This window comes from Nannospalax galili, unplaced genomic scaffold, assembly GCF_000622305.1.
Source record: "Nannospalax galili isolate Female #2095 unplaced genomic scaffold, S.galili_v1.0 scaffold1431, whole genome shotgun sequence".
Taxonomy (NCBI): domain Eukaryota; kingdom Metazoa; phylum Chordata; class Mammalia; order Rodentia; family Spalacidae; genus Nannospalax; species Nannospalax galili.
The window spans coordinates 143365-165514 of NW_008329675.1; the positions used below are offsets into that span (position 1 = coordinate 143365).

Sequence of the window (22150 nt, forward strand, 5' to 3'; positions counted from 1 at the left end):
CCCCCCCGCCCCCCAACCCCTGTCCCGCGTTCTGGAGCGGTAACCAATACCATATGAGGCTGGATTGGACCTACTACTATTCATACCCAGCGCCATTGGGAATGTTAAATGAATAGGAATTGTCTAAATTGGGTGTTACTAGGGTTAGGGGCACCTATTTATATGACAGTTCGGAGAGGCATGTATGTGTGACCTGATGCAGATGAGAGTTGGTGGGGGGCGGTTGCTGAGGTTGCTAGGTACTTTGTTTGGAGTCAAGTGTTTGTACATAGCAGGTGTAGGTGCAGGTTAAAGAGCATCATTACAAAAACAGGGCTGTACATATCCAAAAATCACATGCTGTGCCAGAGTAAACGATCTCTCGTGTGTCCCTGCCACAAAACAACTCAAAAAATCATGTCACTTTTTCTCAGAGGGCCTACTGATCTTTTTGTTTCTTTTATTTTGTGTGTGTCTCCCATAAAGAATAGCTATTTCTTTTCGAAAATTATTTATTTTTAATATGTGCGTATGAGTGTTTTCTCTGCTTGTATGTAAATCCACCCTTGTGTGCAGGGCCTACAGAATCCAGGAGTATTGGGTCTCCTGAAACTGGGATTACAGTTTTATACACCATGTGGGTGCTGGGAACCAAACCCAAGTTCTCTAAAAAAGTAGCCATTGCTCATACCCAGTGAGCCATCTCTTCAGTTCCCATTTTTAAGAAAGAATTTGTGTGTAGGGGTCGGGAATGGGTATGTGACCTTATGAGCAGGTGACAGTGGACACCTGCAGTTCTTGTGGTGCTGGAGTTACAGGCATTTGTTAGCTGCCCCACCTGTGTGCTGGGAATGGAACACGGTTCCTATGGAAAGGGAGTACACACTCTTATCCACTGAGCCACCGCTTCAGTCCCTCCTTCTTGTCTTTTTAGAGAAGGAGACAGGCTGAAAGGAGATGAGTACTGCCAGCTTAAAACCCATCCCATGGTTACTAAATAATAGTCCAAAAAATAGTGCACTTAGTGTTTATTATGTGCTAGTGTTAGAAATTGTTCTCAGCCTTCAGGAAAATGACCATACAATACAAACTACTTTGACAAAGTAAAGTTTGACTTCTATAAAACAGTGTGAAGCTACCTTAAATCAAGCAGGCAGGCACATCCGGCAGGGCTTCAGCTGGGGTTTTAATCCTAAGGCAAGGGATCCTGTGTGTCACTTGAATGGTCAGAGTTTGGCCTCGAGTTCTCGCATGGATGGCTAATTCAAAAGAGCATAGTTGGTAAGCAAAGTTCAGCTTTTGAGGAGAGGGTGCACAGGGTGCAGTCTTGAGCACATGCCTTGATCATAGAAAAATACTGATGTGCAGGTATTTTTGTGACAGTGTCTACAAATTTCCTTAGATGTGGAATTCCCTTCATCTCAGTTAACACCTTTATGTAAAGAGAGTACATTTCATTGGCATTTCTACAGTATCTACCTCTTTAATAATAAAGTTTGATTTTTGATTTTTAATTTCCTTAACATTGCCTGACTCTCCTACTCTGAGGTTCTGATTACTAAGAAATTATGAAAGGGGGGGAGTAGGAAATTTTTCAGTTTTCACTGTTTTCATTTAATCTTCAATTAATTGCTAATGCATGGGATTAAACAACTAACTAGTCATGAATCCTAGGACTATACAAAGGAGGCGAGGATTGAGGTCTTTCCCCTTCACTTGGCAAACTACTGTTCCTTAAGATCAGAAAAAGGGCATTTTTTCCTGCATTTTCAGGTAACTGATTGGAATAAATGGTTTATTCCTGAAGAACCTTTGTATGCCTGCAGATACTTCTTTTTAAAAAAATTTTATGTGTATGAGTGTATTGCCTGCACATGTGTAAATGCACCCTTGTTGTGTAATGCCCACAGAGGTCAGAAAAAGGCACTGGATCCCCTGGAACTGGAGTTACAGGTTGTTGTTAGTTGCCACATGGGTGTTGGGAATCAAACCTGGGTCTTCTTCAAGAGCAGTATGTGCTCTTAACTACTGAGCCATCTTTCCAGTCCCTGCAGATGTTGTCTTATCAGGAATGAAAGTACAACATTGACCACCTATCATCATACAACCTTCTTTTTCCTGCTAACATCATGTGTAAGGATAGTTTATTTTCCTATGCCATTCTGCTAGTGATGTCCTTAATCTCTATACCCTTAATAGTATCCCTAGTTGCAAAACGTCTGTGCTGGCTGATATACATACATACATGTGTGTGTGTGTGTGTGTGTGTGTGTGTGTGTGTGTGTGTGTATGTATGTATATATTCCAATCTAGAATCTTTTTTTTATGTGTACGAGTGTATTGCCTGCATTTTTGTGAGTGCACCCATGTCATGCAGTGCCACGGAGGTCAGAAGAGAGCTTTGGATTCCCCTGGAACTGGAGTTAAGGACGGGTCGTAGCCATCATGTGGGTGCTGGAAATCGAGCCCAGGTCTTCTGCAAGAACAGCCAGTGTTCTTAACTGTTGAGCCATCTCTCCAGCCCATAGAATCTCTTATAGTAAACAAACAAAATAGTACTGACTCAAGTCCTGCTAGTCTTTGGTTCCTAACGTTCAACTCATCACGCGTTCCTTTCTAATGCAATTATATGAACATGAGTGTCAGATGACCCTCTTGGAGTAGTCAGGCTCCCTTTTGCTATGAGACAACTGAGGTTAAGCTTGGCTGATCTGACGATGTGCGGTAGGGAGAGGGATAGCTAGTAGGACCAAAGTACAGATCCCAGCCCACCTGGCCTGTTAGGCCTCTAGTCATGGTCCACCACAGAGTCATCAGGTATGTGCTCTGGGAATGCTCAGGCTAGAGTGGTGTCGGGTCTTGTGCTGGATAGCCTTAGTGTCAACTTGACACACGTGGGTTGAGGTAGCCTCAGTTGGGGAATTGCCTCCATTGGACTGACCTGTGGCCTGGTCTGTGGGGGCATCTTCTTAATTGTTGAGTGATGTGGGAGGGCCCAGCCCACTGTGGGTGGTGCCACCCCTGGGCATGTGGGCCTGTGTTGCATAAGAAAGCAGGCTGAGCAGGGGCCAGGGAACAAGCCAGTAAGTAGTGTTCCTCCATGGCCTGTGGTCCAGCTCCTGCCTCCAGGTTCCTGCCCTGATTTCCTACCTTGGGCTCCCTGATGAACTGTGACCTGGGAGATGTAAGCCACATAAACCCTTTTATCCCCAAGTTGGTATCAGTCAGAGTGTTTTGTTACAGCAATAGAGAGAGAAACTACAGGTCTCCTCAAAGATGCCCTTATCAGACACATTCCCCATGAGTTCCAGTTCCTCCCCCACCTTTTGAGGCATGACTTGTAATTACTTCTGATCAAGGGAAGTAGACTGGTTGGACTTGAGGGGTGTGTCTTGCCCTCAGTCCCTTTGTGTCAAGGAACAGAAAGGAAAGGGATTTACAATATGGGTTTCCTCAGGTCATCTCATCTGAAAGAGGAGGACCAAGCATTCCATCCCTAGGGCATGTGACGTCCATCTCAGTGGGAACTAGACCACCTGAGCGTCTCCTGTCCCTGCCGCACAGTCATGACAGTTTTCCTTATTTCATTCACTGACGGAATTTTGGATCTATTGTAGCCATGATTTCATTCCCCCATATCCTCTTTCAACCACCATAGCTTGTCTTCAATGTTTAATTTCTGTCTCTTTTATTTTTTTGTCATCCTTAGGAATCTCTGGGTTGAAGGTGGGGCTAGGTTGGATAACTAGGCTAATGGTGACAGGGCCGTATGGTTTCTTTTCATATCCTTGGTATTACTTGTATACAACTAGTACATATGTTCCATTGATGAACAGTGTCTTACTCTTATCTGATTTCTTCTTTTGTTAAATTTTTTAAATGATTTTTTTTATTGCTGTTATGTTTCCTTGTATGTATGTAGTACCCAGGAAGTCTGGAAGAGGGCAACAGGGCCCCCATGTGGGTGTTAGGAATCAAACTCAGGTTCTCTGGGAGAACAGCAAGTGCTCTTAATTCCTGAACCACCTCTCTAGCCCCGATCTGATTTCTTGAATATTAAGAGTATCTCAGTGAAGGCTTTGCAGTTTCCTGGTGTATCTCCCATTATTACTATTTGGATTTTGTCCTGTATTTCCCTGAATGCCAGGAGGGTAGGAGGGTGTCCGCAGGGTGAAGTCCCCTCTACAGTATAGAGTATCTCCCAATGCATGTCATCAAATCTGGGACAGGGAGGAGAAGTCCAACTGAGGGAAAACTCAGTACATGCACTTGTCTGTCCCAGAATGTTCTCTGTGTTTTTCTGCCTTGCACAGGGAAGACTAGACATGCATCTAACTGATGTTGGATTAGACACTGTTTTAGTTACATTCACCAAGTTAGCTATTACCCGATAGTAAATATTCTAAAATCTGTCCTTTCTTAGTCTTAATTTAAGAGGGTCTCTTTGTGCCAAGGCCGTGCATTTTCCTTGTATGCTGTTGTCCACAGCCTTCTTCATCTGGGTTCAATGTGTCCAACTTCTTTCTGACCCCGCAAACCACTATTTCTGTAATTAACAGCACTGGAAAGGGCTCTTCCTGGATCGGTTCCAATGTATTGTCTTTTAACAGCACTTGGGTCCCAGGTTGAAAAGAATGGGCTGGAAATTCAAGTGGAGAGAAAGGATGGGCTGGAAATTTAAGAGGCCTGGGTGAGCAAGCCTTGTAACTAAAGAGAGACCAACACATAATTTTGTAGAAACGCTCCATGGTGGGAAAGTCAGTAGCTCTTCCCAGGTCTGGCAGTCCACCTGGCATTTCATAAGGGACAATCCTAGGACTTCTGCAGGGCTGTTTAGCAAACACTCAGTCCACGGTCATTTAGTCTCAAGAATTAAGTTAATAATTTGTTTTTTAAGGGTCTGATTCATTCTTTCACCTCTCCTCTAGTTGGGAGGGTGTCAGAGAGTATGATAGATACAGTTATTGTCTACTGATCCCACGAGTTCTTTTAGAATAATGGCAGTAAAATGGCTTCCATTGTCTGAGTCTTTTCTTATATTAACTCAAATCTTGGGACTACTGACTGGAAAAGTGTTTTGTTACATGGTTATTCATACCACTGGGAAGAGGGCAATCTTCCACCCAATTAGTAAGGTGGTGCACAATAACCAATAGATATTTCAGTCAACCACGGTTGACCTCTCAGTATAATCTACTTCAATACTTTGGGATGATCTCTGTATTGCTCCAGCTGGCCTGGACCTCACTGTGTACACCAGGCTGGACTTGATCTCACAGACGTAGATCCATCTGTCTCTGGCTCTTGGAGAATTACAACTTTTAATTGATTGCATCCATCACAGACTATCCATTATGCCTTTTTCCTTGAATTTCACAGGAGAACCCATTTATAAATAGTTTGGGTGCCTGAGGAAAGCAGCTTTCTGAGGTGGTGCCATCAAACCAGGGCCTTAATGTAAAAGAGCTCAATCTTTGAGCCACACAGCAGCCTCCTGAAACTTTTATTTTGACAGGGTCTCTCTAGGTAGCTTAGGCTTGCCCTCTACTTTGTACATTCCGGTTCTGTCTCCTGGGTACTGGGATTATAGTGCATTGCCATCATCTACTTTGTGCTGTGAGTTTACACTGTTGGTTTGTGCTGACAGAGAGGGGCTTATGCACTTTGACCCTGATGATCACCCTGTGAAACGTGATTTTTTTCCATTTGAGAGAGAAAGAATCTACAATTCAGAGAGGGCAAGTCTCTTGCCCAGGATTGCACAGTTGCGGCAAGATTGGTCTCACTATCTTTTTTTTTTTTTTTGAGACAGGGTCTCCCTGTAGCCCCAGCTGTCCTGGAGCTCACTATGTAGACCAGGCTGCCCTTGAACTCACAGAGATCTGCCTGCCTCTGCCTCCCAAGTGCTGGGACTACAGGAGTGTGCCACCACGCCCGGCTAGTCTCACTATCTTAATACCCACTACTGTTTGGGGAATGTAACTGAATGGGAAATATCTGCATTTTGTTGTCAGTAGGGGAAGAGAAGCTTATGCTATTGTTCAAAGAAGCATACATATATAATCTGTTACAAATGGCAGCCAAAGGGGTGCTGAGTTTGTTAGGTGCATTGTTTGGAGTCGTGTGTGTGCATAATAAGTGCAGGTAATGGAGAGGGGATGTGTGACCAAAACCACAGCGTCCCGGATTAAACTATCTCCTATAGTTCCCTTTCTCAGAACACAACACAACACTATGTTGTCTTTTCCTCTCAGGGCCTACTTACTTATATTCTAATTTTTCATGAAAAGAAAACAGGCACAGAAGAGATAGAAAGCTGCCAGCTTAAATTCAAATGCTGGTTCACTGAATAATAGTCACTCAGTCAACTGCACTGACTTTAGTATGTGCTAGTGTTAGAAATGGGTCTGGGATCTCAAGAAAATGATCATATAATCCAAAGTATTTTGGCAAAGCAAAATTTTACTTCTGCAGAAAGGTACAAAGCTGCCTTAATCCAGAAAGCAAGCCAGCAAGGTTTTTATACCTCATGCAAAGGGTCCTGTGCCTCACTCTGAATGGTCAGAGTGTGGCTTCACATTCTTAGATGTTTGAGTCATCCAAAAGATCACAGTTCATCAGTAAAATGAAAATTTTTCTGGTTTTTTTGGTCATTTTTTTGTTTTGTTTTGTTTTTGTCTTTTGAAACAGGGTCTCCCTGTAGCCCCAGCTGGCCTGGAACTTGCTATGTAGACCAGGCTGGCCTGGAACTCACAGAGATCCACCTGCCTTTGCCTCCAGAGTGCTAGGATTAAAGGCGTGCACCACCATGCCCAGCTAAAATATTTTATTTTTTATGTGTATGTGTGTGAGTACACTTGTGTCATGCAGTGCCCATGGAAGTCAGAAGAGGGAGTTTCAGATCCCCTGGAACTTGAATTACAGAGAGTTGTTAGCCACCATGAGGGTACTGGGAATCACACCCAGGTCAGGTCTTCTGCAAGAGCAGCCAGTGCTAGTAACTGCTGAGCCATCTCCAACCCCCTTAAATCCCTATGTTATCAAAGGTAAGATTTATATTGATTTTTCTTTCTCCCCTTGGTCAAATCCAGCATGACACTCTGACTGGTTAGAGACCTACAAAAGGAACAGTGAAGTACCATTTTCTTTCCCAGTGCTGACAGCCTGGTTGAAGAGAATTGTGTCATTACAGGGTTCTGTGTCATTTGAGGATGTAGCTGTGGACTTCACATGGGATGAGTGGCAATTTCTGGATACTGAGCAGTGGACCCTCTACAGGGATGTGATGCTGGAGAACTACATCAGCCTGCTCTTCTTGGGTGGGTTACCTCTTCTGCAGTCCTAGGACAAATCACATTCTTGGTTGATGAATATAGGAAATACTTCTAACTTTTAACAATGACTCTGTATTAACCATATTCATTGACACATGGTAAGAGCACATGTCTGTGTGAGCAGTGGTTTTGCAGTACACCTCTGTGTAATGATCAGGTGATGGTAACTGGTAAGTCTATCAGCTCAGGCAGTACTTGTTTGTATTGGGAGCATTTCAGATGTGATACTAATATGGAAATATTCAGTTGCTTGCTGTCAACCATATATTCACTACTGTTCTATGATCCTATGAAGTTCCTCCTCACTTCTGTATGCATCTCACTAGACACTACCTATCTCTCCTCCATCCCTTTTTCCCCTGTACCTTTGCCATAGTTTAATCACTACTGTTTTCTTCTCTGGTTGTGTGAGGTCAACTATTAGCTTTCAAGCAGGATCAGAACATGCAGGATGTTTCTTTCTATGCATGACATACATCACTTACTCTATTATTTACTTTCTTTCCTTGTCATTTTATACCCTGATAGAAAGTGGCTTAAGTTCCAGAGGAATAGAGTTCATCATGGTGTAGAAGGGACTACATTAGGAGCAAGAGGCCAGCCTGGCAGTCAGGAAGCAGAGAGATCACGTGTCATCATAGAAAGCCAGATAGCAAACAGAGAGCAGCCAGGATATAAGCTGTCAAAGCCCAACCTCCTTTTCTACTTTCTCTAGCAAGGCTACACCTCCTAAAGTTTCATTAACCTTCCCAAATAGTGCCACCAACTGGTGACCTACTGTTGAGATGTGTTTGGCATGGGGGACATTTCTTATTCAAACCACTACATAACTGTCTTTGATTTTCTTGGACACACATAGAAGAAACGTGTTCATAGGTATGCAGGGAGTAGATAGCCCAGAGACAGGTTCCTTCAATTCTGGTTGGTGAATTGCTGAGTTTAGGGGGGATCATAGATGCTGGTGCCAGCCGGCCAAGATGGACAGTACCTGAAAGGGGGAGTGAGGATTGAAAGAAAAAATAAGAGACAGAAAAGATGCTTGGGAGGGCTGACAGTAGTGCCTGCAGCCCGGGTTTATTTCACCTCTGCCTTTTATACAGAAGAACTCAATTAGTTTCAACAGTTGTTTTTCCCCACCTGAATCTGAGGGTCAAGGAGCGGTCAAATACTTCAAAGGCTTCTTTGATCTTTTTGTTTACCACTATTGCCTCCAGGTGAGGTATTGTGAGGCTCTCCATATAAACACATTCCTCCTGAATAGGCAGATTAGGTACTGGTATGCATAACACAAACTCAGTAAACAAGGCTGCCACAGCTCAAAGTACATAATAGACTACCAGCTCCCAACACATAGAGTAGAAAGATGGCTCTCACAGAGTTCTATCAGCCAAAAATTCCAGCCTTGTCATTTTTACTGACTTCTTCCACATTTGGATCGAGAACAGGCAGCCCTGGATGGAATTTTAGTTTGGTGTGTGATAATCCTATGAAGGATTTGATTTTAACAGCCCCATTCCCATCATTATCACCTTTGATATCTGCTATTTCTCAGTCACTGTTGGCCAGTGTTGGCTGCTCAGATAGAACCCAAGGAAGCAGCCGCACTACAACTGCTGCAGCTGCACAGTGCACTGCAGATCTGTCCATGTCACTGTGACAGAGTTTTCTCTGATTTTAATTGTTAGGGTCCGTGACTCAGTGGGTCTCTTCAAGAGAACAAATGCACGAGTATGGAGATGCAAAAATCAAGCAGAGTTTTATTAAGCCAGCTAGCTGGGGTCGACCATCCTTCCAAGACACGCAGGTCTGGTTGGAGCAGTCGACCCTGAAGGAACTTCAAGCAGGGATTATATAGGCTCCCACAGCACTTGCACAAAAGTCTGTGCTTTTCACTTAACCAATAGTTTCAAACCATCAATAACTTCAAAACCCCACCACCAGTAATTTTAAAACAATGCTGCAACTCCCTTTAGGTGTCCCAGTCGGGGAGGGTGGTATGTGTCTGGCGCAGCCCTTCCCTGTTATCTTGTGCAGGCAGGCATGCCTACGTGACTCGTCACAGGTCATGCTCAGGGGCTGCAGCTCTTGCCTCTATCTCCTGGTGCCTGTGTCTTTTCCTGAATTGAGTTAATCAGTTACAACCAGTAAATTCAAGCAGTAAATTCAAACAAGCAGTCAATTCAAACAAGCAGTAAATTCCTCTTTTTCCCAACATAACAAGTAGCATTTGTTTATAACTGCCACATATGTTTACCATATATGTTCCCCTATTCTTCTGTTAATGGCCACTTGCCTTTTATGTCATGTATATGAGTGTTTTCCCTGTTTATTACTTTTGGTTGTTGTGATCAAATACTGTGACCAAAAGTAACTTACAGATGAATGTATTTATTTTTGTTTAAAATTTAAGACGTTGAAGAGTTGAACCTGGTAGGGGGCACAACAGGAAGTAGCAGACAGGGCAGCAGGAGAAGCAAGCTTAGGAAGGCAAAGTTAAGGGAGGTTGTAAACTCTCAGAACCCATCCCCTCAGCCCCTGGGATGCAAGCCTCCAAATCATAATCATTCTAAATATTCTACAACCTCACAAAACTGTGCCATCTACAGTGTTCACATTTGTGAGCCTACAGGTCATTGTTTTGTTCCTTTTTTTCTTTTTAAATTTTATGTGTATGGATGTTTTGCCTGTGTGTATGTAAGCATAGCATGTCTGTCATGCCTGCAGAGGCTAGAAGAGGGTGTTGGATCCCCTGGAAATGGAGTTAGGGAAGGCTATTACCCACCATGTAGCTGCTGGGGTTCGAATCCGAAGCCTCCGGAAGAATAGCTTTTTTGTTTTATTTTGTTTTTGTTTTTTGTTTTTTGTTTTTGTTTTTGTTTTTTGGTCTTTTTGAGACAGGGTCTCCCTGTAGCCCCAGCTGTCCTGGAACTCATTATGTAGACCAGGCTGGCCTTGAACTCACAGAGATCCACCTGCCTCTGCTTCCTGAGTGCTGGGATTAAAGGTGTGCACCACCACGACAGGCTAGAATAGCAAGTATTCTTAACCACTGAGCCATTTCTCTAGTCCTGGGAACATTTCTTTTCTAAAGCAGGACAGCCTAGGTCAGTTTGGAATGGTCTGCATAGCACGTTCCAGGCCCTCTGGGGCTACATGGTAAGACCCTGTCTCAAAAGAAGAAAAAGTGCTTAGAATAACACCTAGACTTCACTCACTTCTACAGTGAATCAAAATTATTTGTTACCAAGTGCCTGATCTGGCCTCCGCCTGGTGTAGGGACTGAGACCTCAGCAGACCACCTGAGAGTGCCTGGATCTGGTCTCTGCATGGTGTTGAGCTTCCCTAAAGCTTCTCCAAATCAGACCATACCTAGGCTGGGATTACATGAGGCTCCTCTCATGTACCCAGGGGTAAACCTCTCTGCCCTATACAGTAGGGTAGGGCTGAGACCTTAGTACACAGTCTCAGAGTGCCTCGTCTGGCCTCTGCCCTGTGTAGTGCCAGATTGTGGCAGACCAATGTGACTTTACCTGTGGGTTTTCCTGTCTTTAGTAATCTAACATAATAAAGCACACAGGGATAATGAGGAGTCTGAAAATCGAGAGACCTGTAGGAACAGACCTCAGCAGTCAGTCCATTGTGCCGCTAACCACATAGAGATGGAAGAAGTTTAACCAGGCTGAGAGTCCCAAACTTGGGACTCCCCTCCCAAAGTATGCTCTGAGAACCTGCTATTAGGGGTCCAAACATTAGAAGGAAGCCTGAGTGTACCTGATTGGAGCCTGACTTGGGCCTCTTTGGGAGCTACTGAGTAGCTGAGCTGAAGCCATCAGTTCCCTCCAAAATAAAATCTGAGAGAACCTGAAACCAAGACCAACCAGCTTTACATACCCAATAAGAAAACAACCAAGGCACACCAATGATACAAACAGAAGCAAACTTCAACTCAACAAAAGAAGGCCTGAGTTTCAAACGAGAATCGCAAACAACAAAAGAAATCCACATGCCAAAATCACAACAGAAAATAATAAAATAATATTGAAAACCAAGCTCCACCAGTCCTGTGGAAGAGTTCTACAAGGAGAACCCCCTAGAGATAACCCAGGCCTCAGAATTTAAAAGAACAATCATAAATTTAAAAGAACAGTCATAAACATGATCAAGGAATTTGCCGAATTTAAAGAACACACAAACAAATCAATGAACTCGAAGATGGGAATAAACTTCTGACTGAATTCACAAAAGAGAAATTGAAGAAAACTCAGGCTGAAGTGAAAACAATCAATAAGCCAATTTGAAACAACAGGAGAAAGCCTCACTTCTAGAATGAATGAAATGGAAAACAAAATATCAACACTGGAGGGTAAAGTTTAAGAATTGGACTGCTCAAGCAAAGACTATAAAAAATTTTTAAAAACACAAGAATGGACTATGCAGGATATGGGACATCTTAAAAAGACCAAATCTACATGTCCTAGGCATAGAGGAAGGAGAATTATTTCAGGTTAATGGTATTGACCAGATCTTAAACAGTATTGTAGAAGAGAATTTCCCAAAATTAAGGAAAGACGTCCCCACACAAATAAAGAAGCACAGAACACCAAATAGACAGGACCAGAAAAGAAACTCCCCACACCATATCATACTAAAAACACTAAATGTACAGAATAAAAAATACTGAAAGTTGCAAAAGAACAACAACAACTCACATATAAAGGAAAACCCATCAGAATTACAGCTGGCTTTTCAGTGAAAATTATGAAAGCCAGAAGAGGCTGGACTAGGGTATTTACAGTTCTAAATTACCATAGGTGCCAACTGACATTACTTTACCCAGCAAAAATGTCTATCATAGCTGAAGGGGAAAGAAAAATCTTCCACAACACAAATAGGCTAAAAGAATACACATCTACAAAAGAATGCTTAAAGCAGTACAAAGAAGGAAGAAAGAAACAACTATACCCCAGGAGCAACAGAAAGAAACTAAATGAAGATATAATTATGGAAACAAAATTAGAGATTGCAAACAGTAATCAAAACGATGTCAACCAATACACATCTTTCAATAATAACTTTAAATATCAATTGTCTGAACTCCTCAGTCAAAAGACATAGGCTAGTTGAATGGATTAAGAAATCCATCCTTTTGTTGACTGCAAGAAACCCATCTCACCTTCAAGGACAGGCACTACCTTAAGGGGAAAGGATGGAAAAGAATATTCCAAGCAAATGGCACTAAGAAACAAGCAAGGGTTGCAATTCTAATATCTGACAAAATAGATGTCAAACTAAAACTAATCAGAAGAGATAAAGAGGGTTGCTTCATTCTGACCAAAGGAGCAATTAACCCAGAATATATTACAGTCCTTAACATATATGCACCAAACTCTGGTGCACCCAAATTCATAAGAACAACACTACAGGACTTTTAAGACACAGATTAACCCCAACTCAGTAAAAGTAGGGGACTTAAATACCTCACTCTCCGTTAGATAGGTCAACTGGACAAAGAATAAATAGAGAGATGTCTAAATTAAATGATGCCATACATCAAATGGACCTAACAGACATCTTTCAAATATTCCACCCAAGACCAAAGAATATACTTTCTATTCAGCACTCCATGGAAATTTCTCAGATATTGACCACATAGTGGGACACAAAACAAGCCTCAACAAATACAAAAAAAAATTGAAATAATTCCATGCAGTCTATCAGACCACAATGAAATAAAGCTTAAAAATCAATGCTAGAAGAAGCCCTAGTCACTACATGAACTCGTGTAGATTAAACAATACACTCCTGAATGATGAATGGGTTGAAGGAGAAATTAAAAAAGAAATAAAAGTATTCTTGGGATTAAACAAAATGAACAATACAATGGAACCTCTGGAACTCTTTAAAAGTAGTCCTAAGAGGGAAGTTTATACCTCTTAAGTGCCTACATTAAAAAAAATCAGAAAAAGCACAAATAAGTGGCTTAACATGCAACTTAAGACTCTGGAAAAGGCAAGAACAAATCAAACCCAAATCCAGCAGAAGAGAAGAAATAACAAAACTCAGAGCAGAAATTAATGAAATAGAAACAAAGAAAACAATACAAAGAATCAATCTAAGAGCTGGTTCTTTGAAAGCTAAACAAGATAGACAGACCCTTAGCCCAGTTAAAAGAAAGAGCAAATCCAAATCAACAAAATCAGAGATGAAAGGGGAAATATCACAACAAATACCCCTTTATAAGGGAATACTTTAAAGACCTATGCTCTATTAAATTTGAAAACCTAAAAGAAATGGATGGATATCTAAAATCAAGAGAACCACCAATGTTAAACCAACAGTTTAAACAGACCCATAACATATAAGGAAATCAAAACAGTAATATAAAACTACCTGACTAAAAAAAGCCCCAGCCCAGATGGATTTACAGTTGTTCAAAACGACAGAAACAGAGTGAGAACTTCCAAATTTCTTCTATGAAACCAGCATCACTCTAATACCAAAACCAAGTAGACACAAAACCAAAAAAGAAAACTATAGGCCCATTTCCTTAATGAACATAGATGCAAAAATTTTCAACAAAATATTTGCAAACCGCATACAGATGTACATCCAAAAGTTCATTTGCCTTGATCAAGAAGGCTTTATTCCAGGGATGTAGGGATGGTTCAATATATGCAAGTCAATAAACATCATCAATCATATAAATGGACTCAAAGACAAAAACTACATCATCTCAGTAGATGCAGAAAAGACTTTTGACAAAATTCAGCATGCATTCATGATAAAAGTTCAAAAGGGAATTGGACTGGAGGGAACATTTCCTCAACATCATTAAAGCTGTATACAGCAAACCCACAGCCAACATCATTCTAAATGGAAAAAAAAAACTGGAAGCATTCCCATTAAAATCAGGAACCAGAAAAGGATGTCCATTATCTCCACTCCTTTTCAACATAGTGTTTGAAACTCTTGCTAGAGCAATAAGACAGGATAAGGAAATTAGAAGAGTGCTAATTTGAAAAGAAGAGGTCAAATTATCCCTTTTTGCAGATGATATGATACTATACCTAAGAGATCCCAAAAATACCACCAGAAAACTCCTAGAACTAATCACCACTTTCAGTAAAGTGACAGGTTACCAAATTAGCCTTTCTATATACCAATAACAAGCAATCAGAGAAAGAGAACAGGGAAACCCTCCCATTCACAATAACCTAAGTGAACCAAAGTAATGATTACAGAAATGCCCAACTTAGTGAATGAATGAATTACTTGGATTTCTTACATAAGTATGGTTTAGGAGCATGGACCACTCAAAAGCAACTACATAATTGAAAAATCCACGTAACATGGATGAGGACTCATGAAAGCTGCAACCCTGAGCTGTCTGCATGGTGTGCATACTAGCACACTTGTAGGGGAATCTTCTTTTTTCCTGTGACTGATCAGAGTCTCCTCCCCAACCAGTTTACTCCTTTTATATATAAACTCCAGTAAGTGCCTGGTGAATGTTGTAAGTTTGAGCTTTCCCATAAACATGAAGTTTGCTACTTACATGCTGTTGGCATCAACACTCCTTCATAAAGGAATGTTTCAATTCAGTGGAAGTCAGTAGGGATCAGGGTTATTGCATCTGTAGTTTGGTTGCTGTTTCCATGTGTAGCTTTGAAGTCATTGTGATACTGGTGTGTTCCTTTAATGGGTATTCTTTTAGATGGGGCATCAGTCTTTCTTCTACAGGTCTTTAGAATCCTGTTTTTAAAAGAGCTTTGTGAGTTGGAATGTAGCATGACCCAGAATCATTTGTTTGGGAAATATATTAGGATTCCTGTAATCACCTTCGATCTACATCTGTGTTTCACCTGTGCTGTAAAATTCTTTCATTGAATATGTTGTTGTCTTCTATTTTTTTAACCCTTTTGAGGAAAATTTTTGGGGTTTTTTGTTTTATTTTCATGTAAAATGTTCTGTTGCTCTTTAAAAGGGTTCAGGCATTGGTTTTAAATCAGGCTGCACACCTTTCAGTCTGACATCTCTCTCACCATGTCAAAACTGGCTTCAGCTAGCTATATTACATTAAATCCAAAAGAAAAATTGTTTTAATTTTGAAAAAAAAATGTCCAGTTCTGAGAATAATTAATATTAGTCTTATTTAAGACAAAATGAGAGCTGTTTCATGTTGGTTTATACGTTCTCCTCGCACAACCAGGAAGTGTGATTCTCCTAACTCATGCAGGTGCTGATACTGATGATCAAAGCAGCTAAACACCCTCACACATGAGCACATGCATGCACCAAAATTCAGAGCCTGTCAAATGGAAAAGGTTTTTGTTGGTTCTAATATAATCAGTCTGTACTTAAGAGGGTAAAATGCTTTCATCTTGTGTCTACATTAATGGGATCTACTGTCATGTTTTTCTGTTTTTGTTTTTTTTTAATGTGTATGAATGCATTGCCTGCATGTATGTGAGTGCATCTGTGTCGTGCAATGCCACAGAAGTCAGAAGAGGGCTTTGATTCCCCTGGAACTAGAGTTAAGGACAGTTCATCGCTGCCATGTGGGTGCTTGGAATTGAACCCGGGTCCTCCACAAGAGCAGTCAGTGCTCTTCACCGCGGAGCCATCTCTCCAGCCCCCTACTGTCATGTTCTAAAAAAGAAAATTGGATAGTACCATCATTTTTTACTTTAAAATTCTAGAAACAATGTCAAAAGGCATCATTTCTTATTTTCTGGAATGAGGGAGGAAAGACTCTGCAGATTTGTCTTTAGTTAAAAATCAAAACAACTCCATGAATAGGAAATAAGCGATTCACATAGCCAAAGTCTGAGGTATCATCAGAGTGAGACAGTGTCCCAGTCCATTCCTACTGGCTTAGCTATTACTAACAAATCAGGAAGCTTATGACTCTGCATAGCAAATTCCAGTGGGACAAGATGATGCCAGGCCTGTGCTCAAGGCCTTGTTATTAAGTATATAATATTTAGGTGAAGAGAACCAGAGCCCCTGGTGATGCCCCTCCACCTGCTTTGTCAATGCAGCCTGGTCATAACTGCCTTCCACAGAAAGGAGATAAACAGCTTTTCTAGATCAACACACTGAGCCCAGCAGAGAATTTACAAAATGGAATAAGTGGGCTGGAGAGATGACTCAGAGGTTACAAACACTGACCATTCTTGCAAAAGACCTGGGTTCAAATCCTAGCATCCACATGGCAGCTAACAACTGTCCGTAACTCCAGTTCCAGGAGATCTGACAGCCTCTTTTGTCCTCCGTGGGCATTACATGGCATGGGTGCACTTACCTACATGCAGGCAATACATGCATACACATAAAATAAAAATAATAAATATATTTTTTTAATGTGATAGGCAACATAGTCCCTTTTGTTACTCATTGGGTTGCTTGATGTCTCCCTTCTACCCTGTTATACCCTGTGGACACAGAAAATTTTTGCTTTTTTAACTGATGGTTTCTGAGTACTAAAAGGTATATTCTTCCTTAATCCACCTGGATTCATTTAATACAGCCAATTTCTAGGCTCAGAATATATTTTCTCAACCCTATTTAATACTTATGTTTCATCTTTTTATTTTATTTTATTTTAGTCTTTTTTGTGACAGGATTTGGCCTGGAATGAGCTATGTAGACCAGACTGGCCTTGAATTGACAAGAGATCTATCTGCCTGCCTCTGCCTCCAGAGTGCTGCAATTAAAGTGTGCCACCACACCTGGGTTTATCTTTTCCTTTAAATTAATTAAGGACTTCTATAAAATTTATCTGAGTCTTTATGAAAATTTTAATGTGTGTGAGTGTTATGCCTGCATGTATGTAAGTACACCTATGCCATGCAATGCTCGCAGAAGCCAGAAGAGGGTATTCAATCCCTGGAAATGGTGTTATGGATAGTTATTAGCCGCCATAAGGGAGCTGGGAATCTACCCCGGGTGTTCGCAAGAGCAGCAAATTCTCTGAACTACTGAGCTATCTCTCCAGCCCAGTCTGGGACTTTTTTATGATCAATCACTCTTTCAAGTTTCCTAAGTAGCCTGTGTTTATGTATCATGAAGTCTTATGCAACTCAAAGGTAATGTTCTAATGCGTGAAGCATGTGTCTTGTCAACCTTCCCTAATCAGATTTCATGATTCAAACTAAATCCCAGTTCCTGATTTAGAGGTGTTATCTTTCACTATGGACTTGATTAAGCACTCTTGTGTAATTTGTATTTTATTTCTAACTTCCAGGCTACTGCATGAACAAACCTGAGTTGACATTCAAGTTGGAACATGAATTTGGCCCTTGGACTGTGGCAGAAGTCTCCAAGCAGAGTCTCCCAGGTCAGTGAATCCATCCTGAGCAAGGAAGGTCAGCAAGAAGCCAAGTCATGTTGATGTCTTCCCACCAATATTTATTCAACCCCAGTTCATGTCAGAGCTGATATGGTGAATTAGACACATGATTTTGCAGTTCCCAGAGGTTTAGCCATGTCACCTCATCTCCTTGAGGTTTTTTGCTGAATTAACTTTTATTTGCCAAAAATTCAAACTCTGGGTAGATCTGAGACATTTTCTTTTTGGCTTTTTCAGGTAGGGTCTTTTGTAACCCTGCTGGTCTCATACTTGCCTTAGAGTTGAGGGTGGCCCTGAACTCATAAATATCCTTCCTAGCCATCCATCCTACTTTCGGTGACTAAAGGCATGTTCCTCTACACCCAGTGTTTACTCATTTACAGTGATTTCATCTGGGACAGTAGCTTTAGGAAACAAATTGATTTTGTTTATCAACCTACCATACTGTGCAGCATCCCTAAACCTTACCCATAAAAACAGGGAATAATAAAAATCCCAGGAAGTTGTGGACATAACTGGCAGGGATTCTGTTTTCAAATGGCTACTAGACAGAATGGAAACCCACAGGGTGTGGAATCAGAAAATTCAGAGCTTGGGAGCCTGAAGTATAGAGGCCTTATTTTTTGCACCCTCTGGAATGAAGAATGAGCCCTCTTGCTTGTGAATCAGTGCAGAATGGGAAGACCAAGTCCTGCGTGAGCAGATTATTTTTTCTCCAGAACTTTCTTCTATTTCTGTGTAGTTAGCTGCACAATGGACTGACTGCACTGAGTTCCATTCCTACTGGTCTCTCGATTTTCACAGACTCGTCATTATCCCTGTGTGTTTTACTATGTTAGATTACTAAAGACAGCAAAACCCACAGGTAAAGTCACATTGGTCTGCCACAGTCTGGCACTTAGGACTCCCACCTCCTTTTCACAGTTTTCAGAATTAGAGGACAGCTAAAATGTTTTTTCAAGCATTTTATGTCTGTGTTTTTATTCCTTTTTGTAAAAAAAAAATTATATTTATTTTATATATAGGAGTGTATCGCATATGTGTGGGTGTGTGTGTGTGTGTGTGTGTGTGTGTGTGTGTGTGTGCAGAAATGATATGTTAGATGATATCCTTTGAGGCTATTTGTGGAAGCCGGTGGACACCTTTATGGAGTTGATTATCTTCTGCCTTTTTGTGGATTGTGAAAATCGTACTTAGATCACCAAGCTTGTGCTTTTCCCACCAATTCTCTTGTCTCCTCCTCTCTTGTTGCTTTCTTTTAATTAATTTATGGAGCATTTCATGATGAAACACACATGTATGTGAACCCTTTCTCTATCCTTTTAGAAGAGAGAATATTAAGAATGCCATGACCTTAAATATAACTAACTGAAGAAAATTTTTCAGTTTTGCATGTGAAAAATATGTTGAGTGACATTCTCTATTTATTTAATAAATTAATTATAAATATAGATTTTTATAATTTATAAATTCCACAAGGGGGAAATAGGAAGAAATGATGATGTAAAAACTTATCAGCTGAGCCAGGCATGGTGGTGCAGGCCTTTAATCCCAGCACTTGGGAGGCAGAGGCAGGTGGATCTTTGTGAGTTCAAGGCCAGCCTGATCTACATAGTGAGTTCCAGAACAGCTGGAGCTACAGGGAGACCCTGTCTCAAAAAGACCAAAAAAAAAAAAAAAGACAAAAAAACCACAAACAACTTATCAGCTGTGAGTTGGGCATGGTGGCACAGGCCTTTAATCCTAGCACTCAGGAGGCTGTGAGTTCAAGGACAGCCTGGTTTACATAGCAAGTTCAGGCCAGCTGGGTCTACCGGGAGACCCTGTCTCAAAAAGAAAAGAAACAGCTGAGATAATTCATCTCCACATGTTTCAGCAGCAGAAGATAAGGCAATGAAGGGGCATGATTTAGCTCTGCTTTAAATACTGGTGCCATCTGTTATATTTAGTCATGAAACACTAAAATGTATGCACTTATCATAAGGCAACATCATTTTCCAATTTATGATAAATAGTAAACACACTTTTATATTTGTATTCCTAAAAGAAGATTTAAGGGTGATTCATGGGATATTACAAATTGATATTTGTAATATCAATATAGGTGTTCACAAATTTACCACCAAAATGCAAGCTACCTTGAAAAATGACAGGAGACATTTGTGGCAAGTTGGAATGACCAAGGGCAAAATATCAAGTAAAGAGATTGTTGATGTTACATCAAGAGTGAGCTCTCAGTATACTTCAAGTCCAAGCTCAAAGAATAGAATCTTCTAGAATGGTTCCCCTAGACCTTTACTGAAGGCTGGAGAGATAAAATGGGTTAGCCAGGAAAGTGTTTGGCTTACAGCAGTGAAAACATGAGTTTGGATCCAACACTTTTGTGTTTAGTGCTAACCATTTTAGCATGCACTTTTACTCCACCAATGTGGGAGATGGAGATAACAGGATCTCTGATGAGGCATTCTATCCTAAGGGACAAGACTCAGGTTCAGTGAGACATGGAGACTTATGAAGAACATTGTACCTCAGCAATAACAGGAAGTATTTGTCAGGAAAAGCCCCATAGCTCTGACACAAACAGCCAGTTATTGTATCTCCTGACAGATCTGATAGAATAATAGATAATCCAACAGAGAGAATCCTGTAAAGGTACATGATATGTGAACACATCATATCTGGAGTTACACCACAGCAGAGATCATTTGTTTGATATATGTAAGAAAGGTTCCAGTAATAAATTGGCTTTCACTCAATGTCAAAGGCTTCATAGAGTGGAGATCCTCTATGAGAGTAAAGAATGCAGATACATGTCCTTCAAGTCAGAAATCACTGCATGTCAGAGACATTTTACAGTTGTGAAGTCCTATTAATGTAAACTGTGGGAATACATTCTTCCTCAAGAGTCATCTCATTGTACATCGAAGAACTCTTACAGGAGAGAAGCCCTATGAATGTAAACAGGGTGGAAAAGCATACAAGTCTCACCTCATCATGTATCAAGGAATTTCTATAGGTAATAAGCTCTTTGAATGTGATCAGTGTGGAAGAATCTTCACCATGAAGTCTTACCTCAGCATGCATCAAAGAACACATAAACGTGAGAAGCCCTATGAATGTAAACAGTGTGGAAAAGCCTTCTGCCACAAGTCTTCTCTCTGGAAGCATCAAAGAACTCATACAGGTGTGAAGCCCTATGAATGTGAGCTGTGTGGAAAAACTTTCTCCTGCAAAGCTAACCTCACTGTCCATGAAAGAACTCATACAGGTGAGAAGCCCTATGAATGTGAGCAGTGTGGAAAGGCTTTTTCCTACAAGTCTTACCTTGGTAGGCATCAAAGAACTCATACAGGTGAGAAGCCCTATGCATGTAAACAGTGTGGAAGAACGTTCTGCAAAAAGTCTTCTCTCTGGAAGCATCAAAAAACTCATACAGGTATGAAGCTGTTTGAATGTGAACTGTGTGGAAAAGCTTTCTCCAGGAAGTCTAATCTCACCCTGCATCAAAGAATTCATACAGATGAGAAGCCATGTGAATGTAAACAGTGTGGAAAAGCCTTCTGCAAAAAGTCTTATCTCAGGAAGCATCAAAGAATTCATACAGGTGTGAAATCCTATGAATGTGAGCTGTGTGGAAAAACTTTCTCTTGGAAGTTAAGCCTCACTGTTCATCAAAGAACTCATACAGGGGAGAAGCCCTATGAATGTCAACAGTGTGGAAAGGCTTTTTCCTGCAAGTCTCACTTCACTGTGCATCAACGAACTCATACAGGTGAGAAGCCATATGAATGTCAAAAGTGTGGAAAAGCCTTCTCCACAAAGTTTTGCCTCACTGAGCATCAAAGAACTCATACAGGGGAGAAGCCCTATGAATGAACAATGTGGAAAAGCCTTCTCCCATAGGTCTACTCACAGAATTCATCAAAGAATTCATACAGGTGAGATTCCCTATAAATGTAAACATGTGGAAATGCCTTTTCCAGCAATTATAAACTCACTGTGTGCCAAAGAGCTCAAACAGTGCAGAAGCTATACGAATGTGAACAGTATGGAATAGCCTTTTGTCAAATTTCTGCTCTGATGCTGCATCACAGAACTCATGCAGGAGAAGAGCCTTATCAATGTAGAGAATGTGGCAAACCTCCTTTCAGGTCATTGCTCACTGTACATAAGAGAATTTATACTGATGGGAAGTCCACATGGAGGAAAGCCTTCAATATCAGGTATGAGTTCAGTGTGCATCTAAAAATTCACACAGTTGAGAAGCCATATGAAAACATATGGAAAAGTCTCCTACACAATGTCTCTTCTGGTTGCATCACAGAAATCATACATATGAGTGCTTTTTCTTTTTTTTTTTTTCTTTTTTTTTTGATATTGGGCTTTTTTTAAAATAACTGTAGCCCCAGCTGTCCTGGAACTCACTATATAGACCAGGCTGGCCTCAAACTCACAGAGATCTGCCTGCCTCTGACTCCCAAGTGCT

General features: G+C 41.0%; 1 protein-coding gene across 1 annotated transcript in view; it reads left to right on the forward strand.

Moving 5' to 3' along the window:
• Positions 1 to 22150, forward strand: part of LOC103740554 (zinc finger protein OZF-like) — a 96363-nt gene that overhangs the window by 4422 nt on the left and 69791 nt on the right. The window contains exons 2-4 of the mRNA XM_029567500.1: positions 17560 to 17652; positions 19769 to 19890; positions 20569 to 21539. Of these exons, the coding sequence (XP_029423360.1) occupies positions 17560 to 17652; positions 19769 to 19890; positions 20569 to 21539 (1186 nt within the window). The remainder of the gene's footprint in view (positions 1 to 17559; positions 17653 to 19768; positions 19891 to 20568; positions 21540 to 22150) is intronic.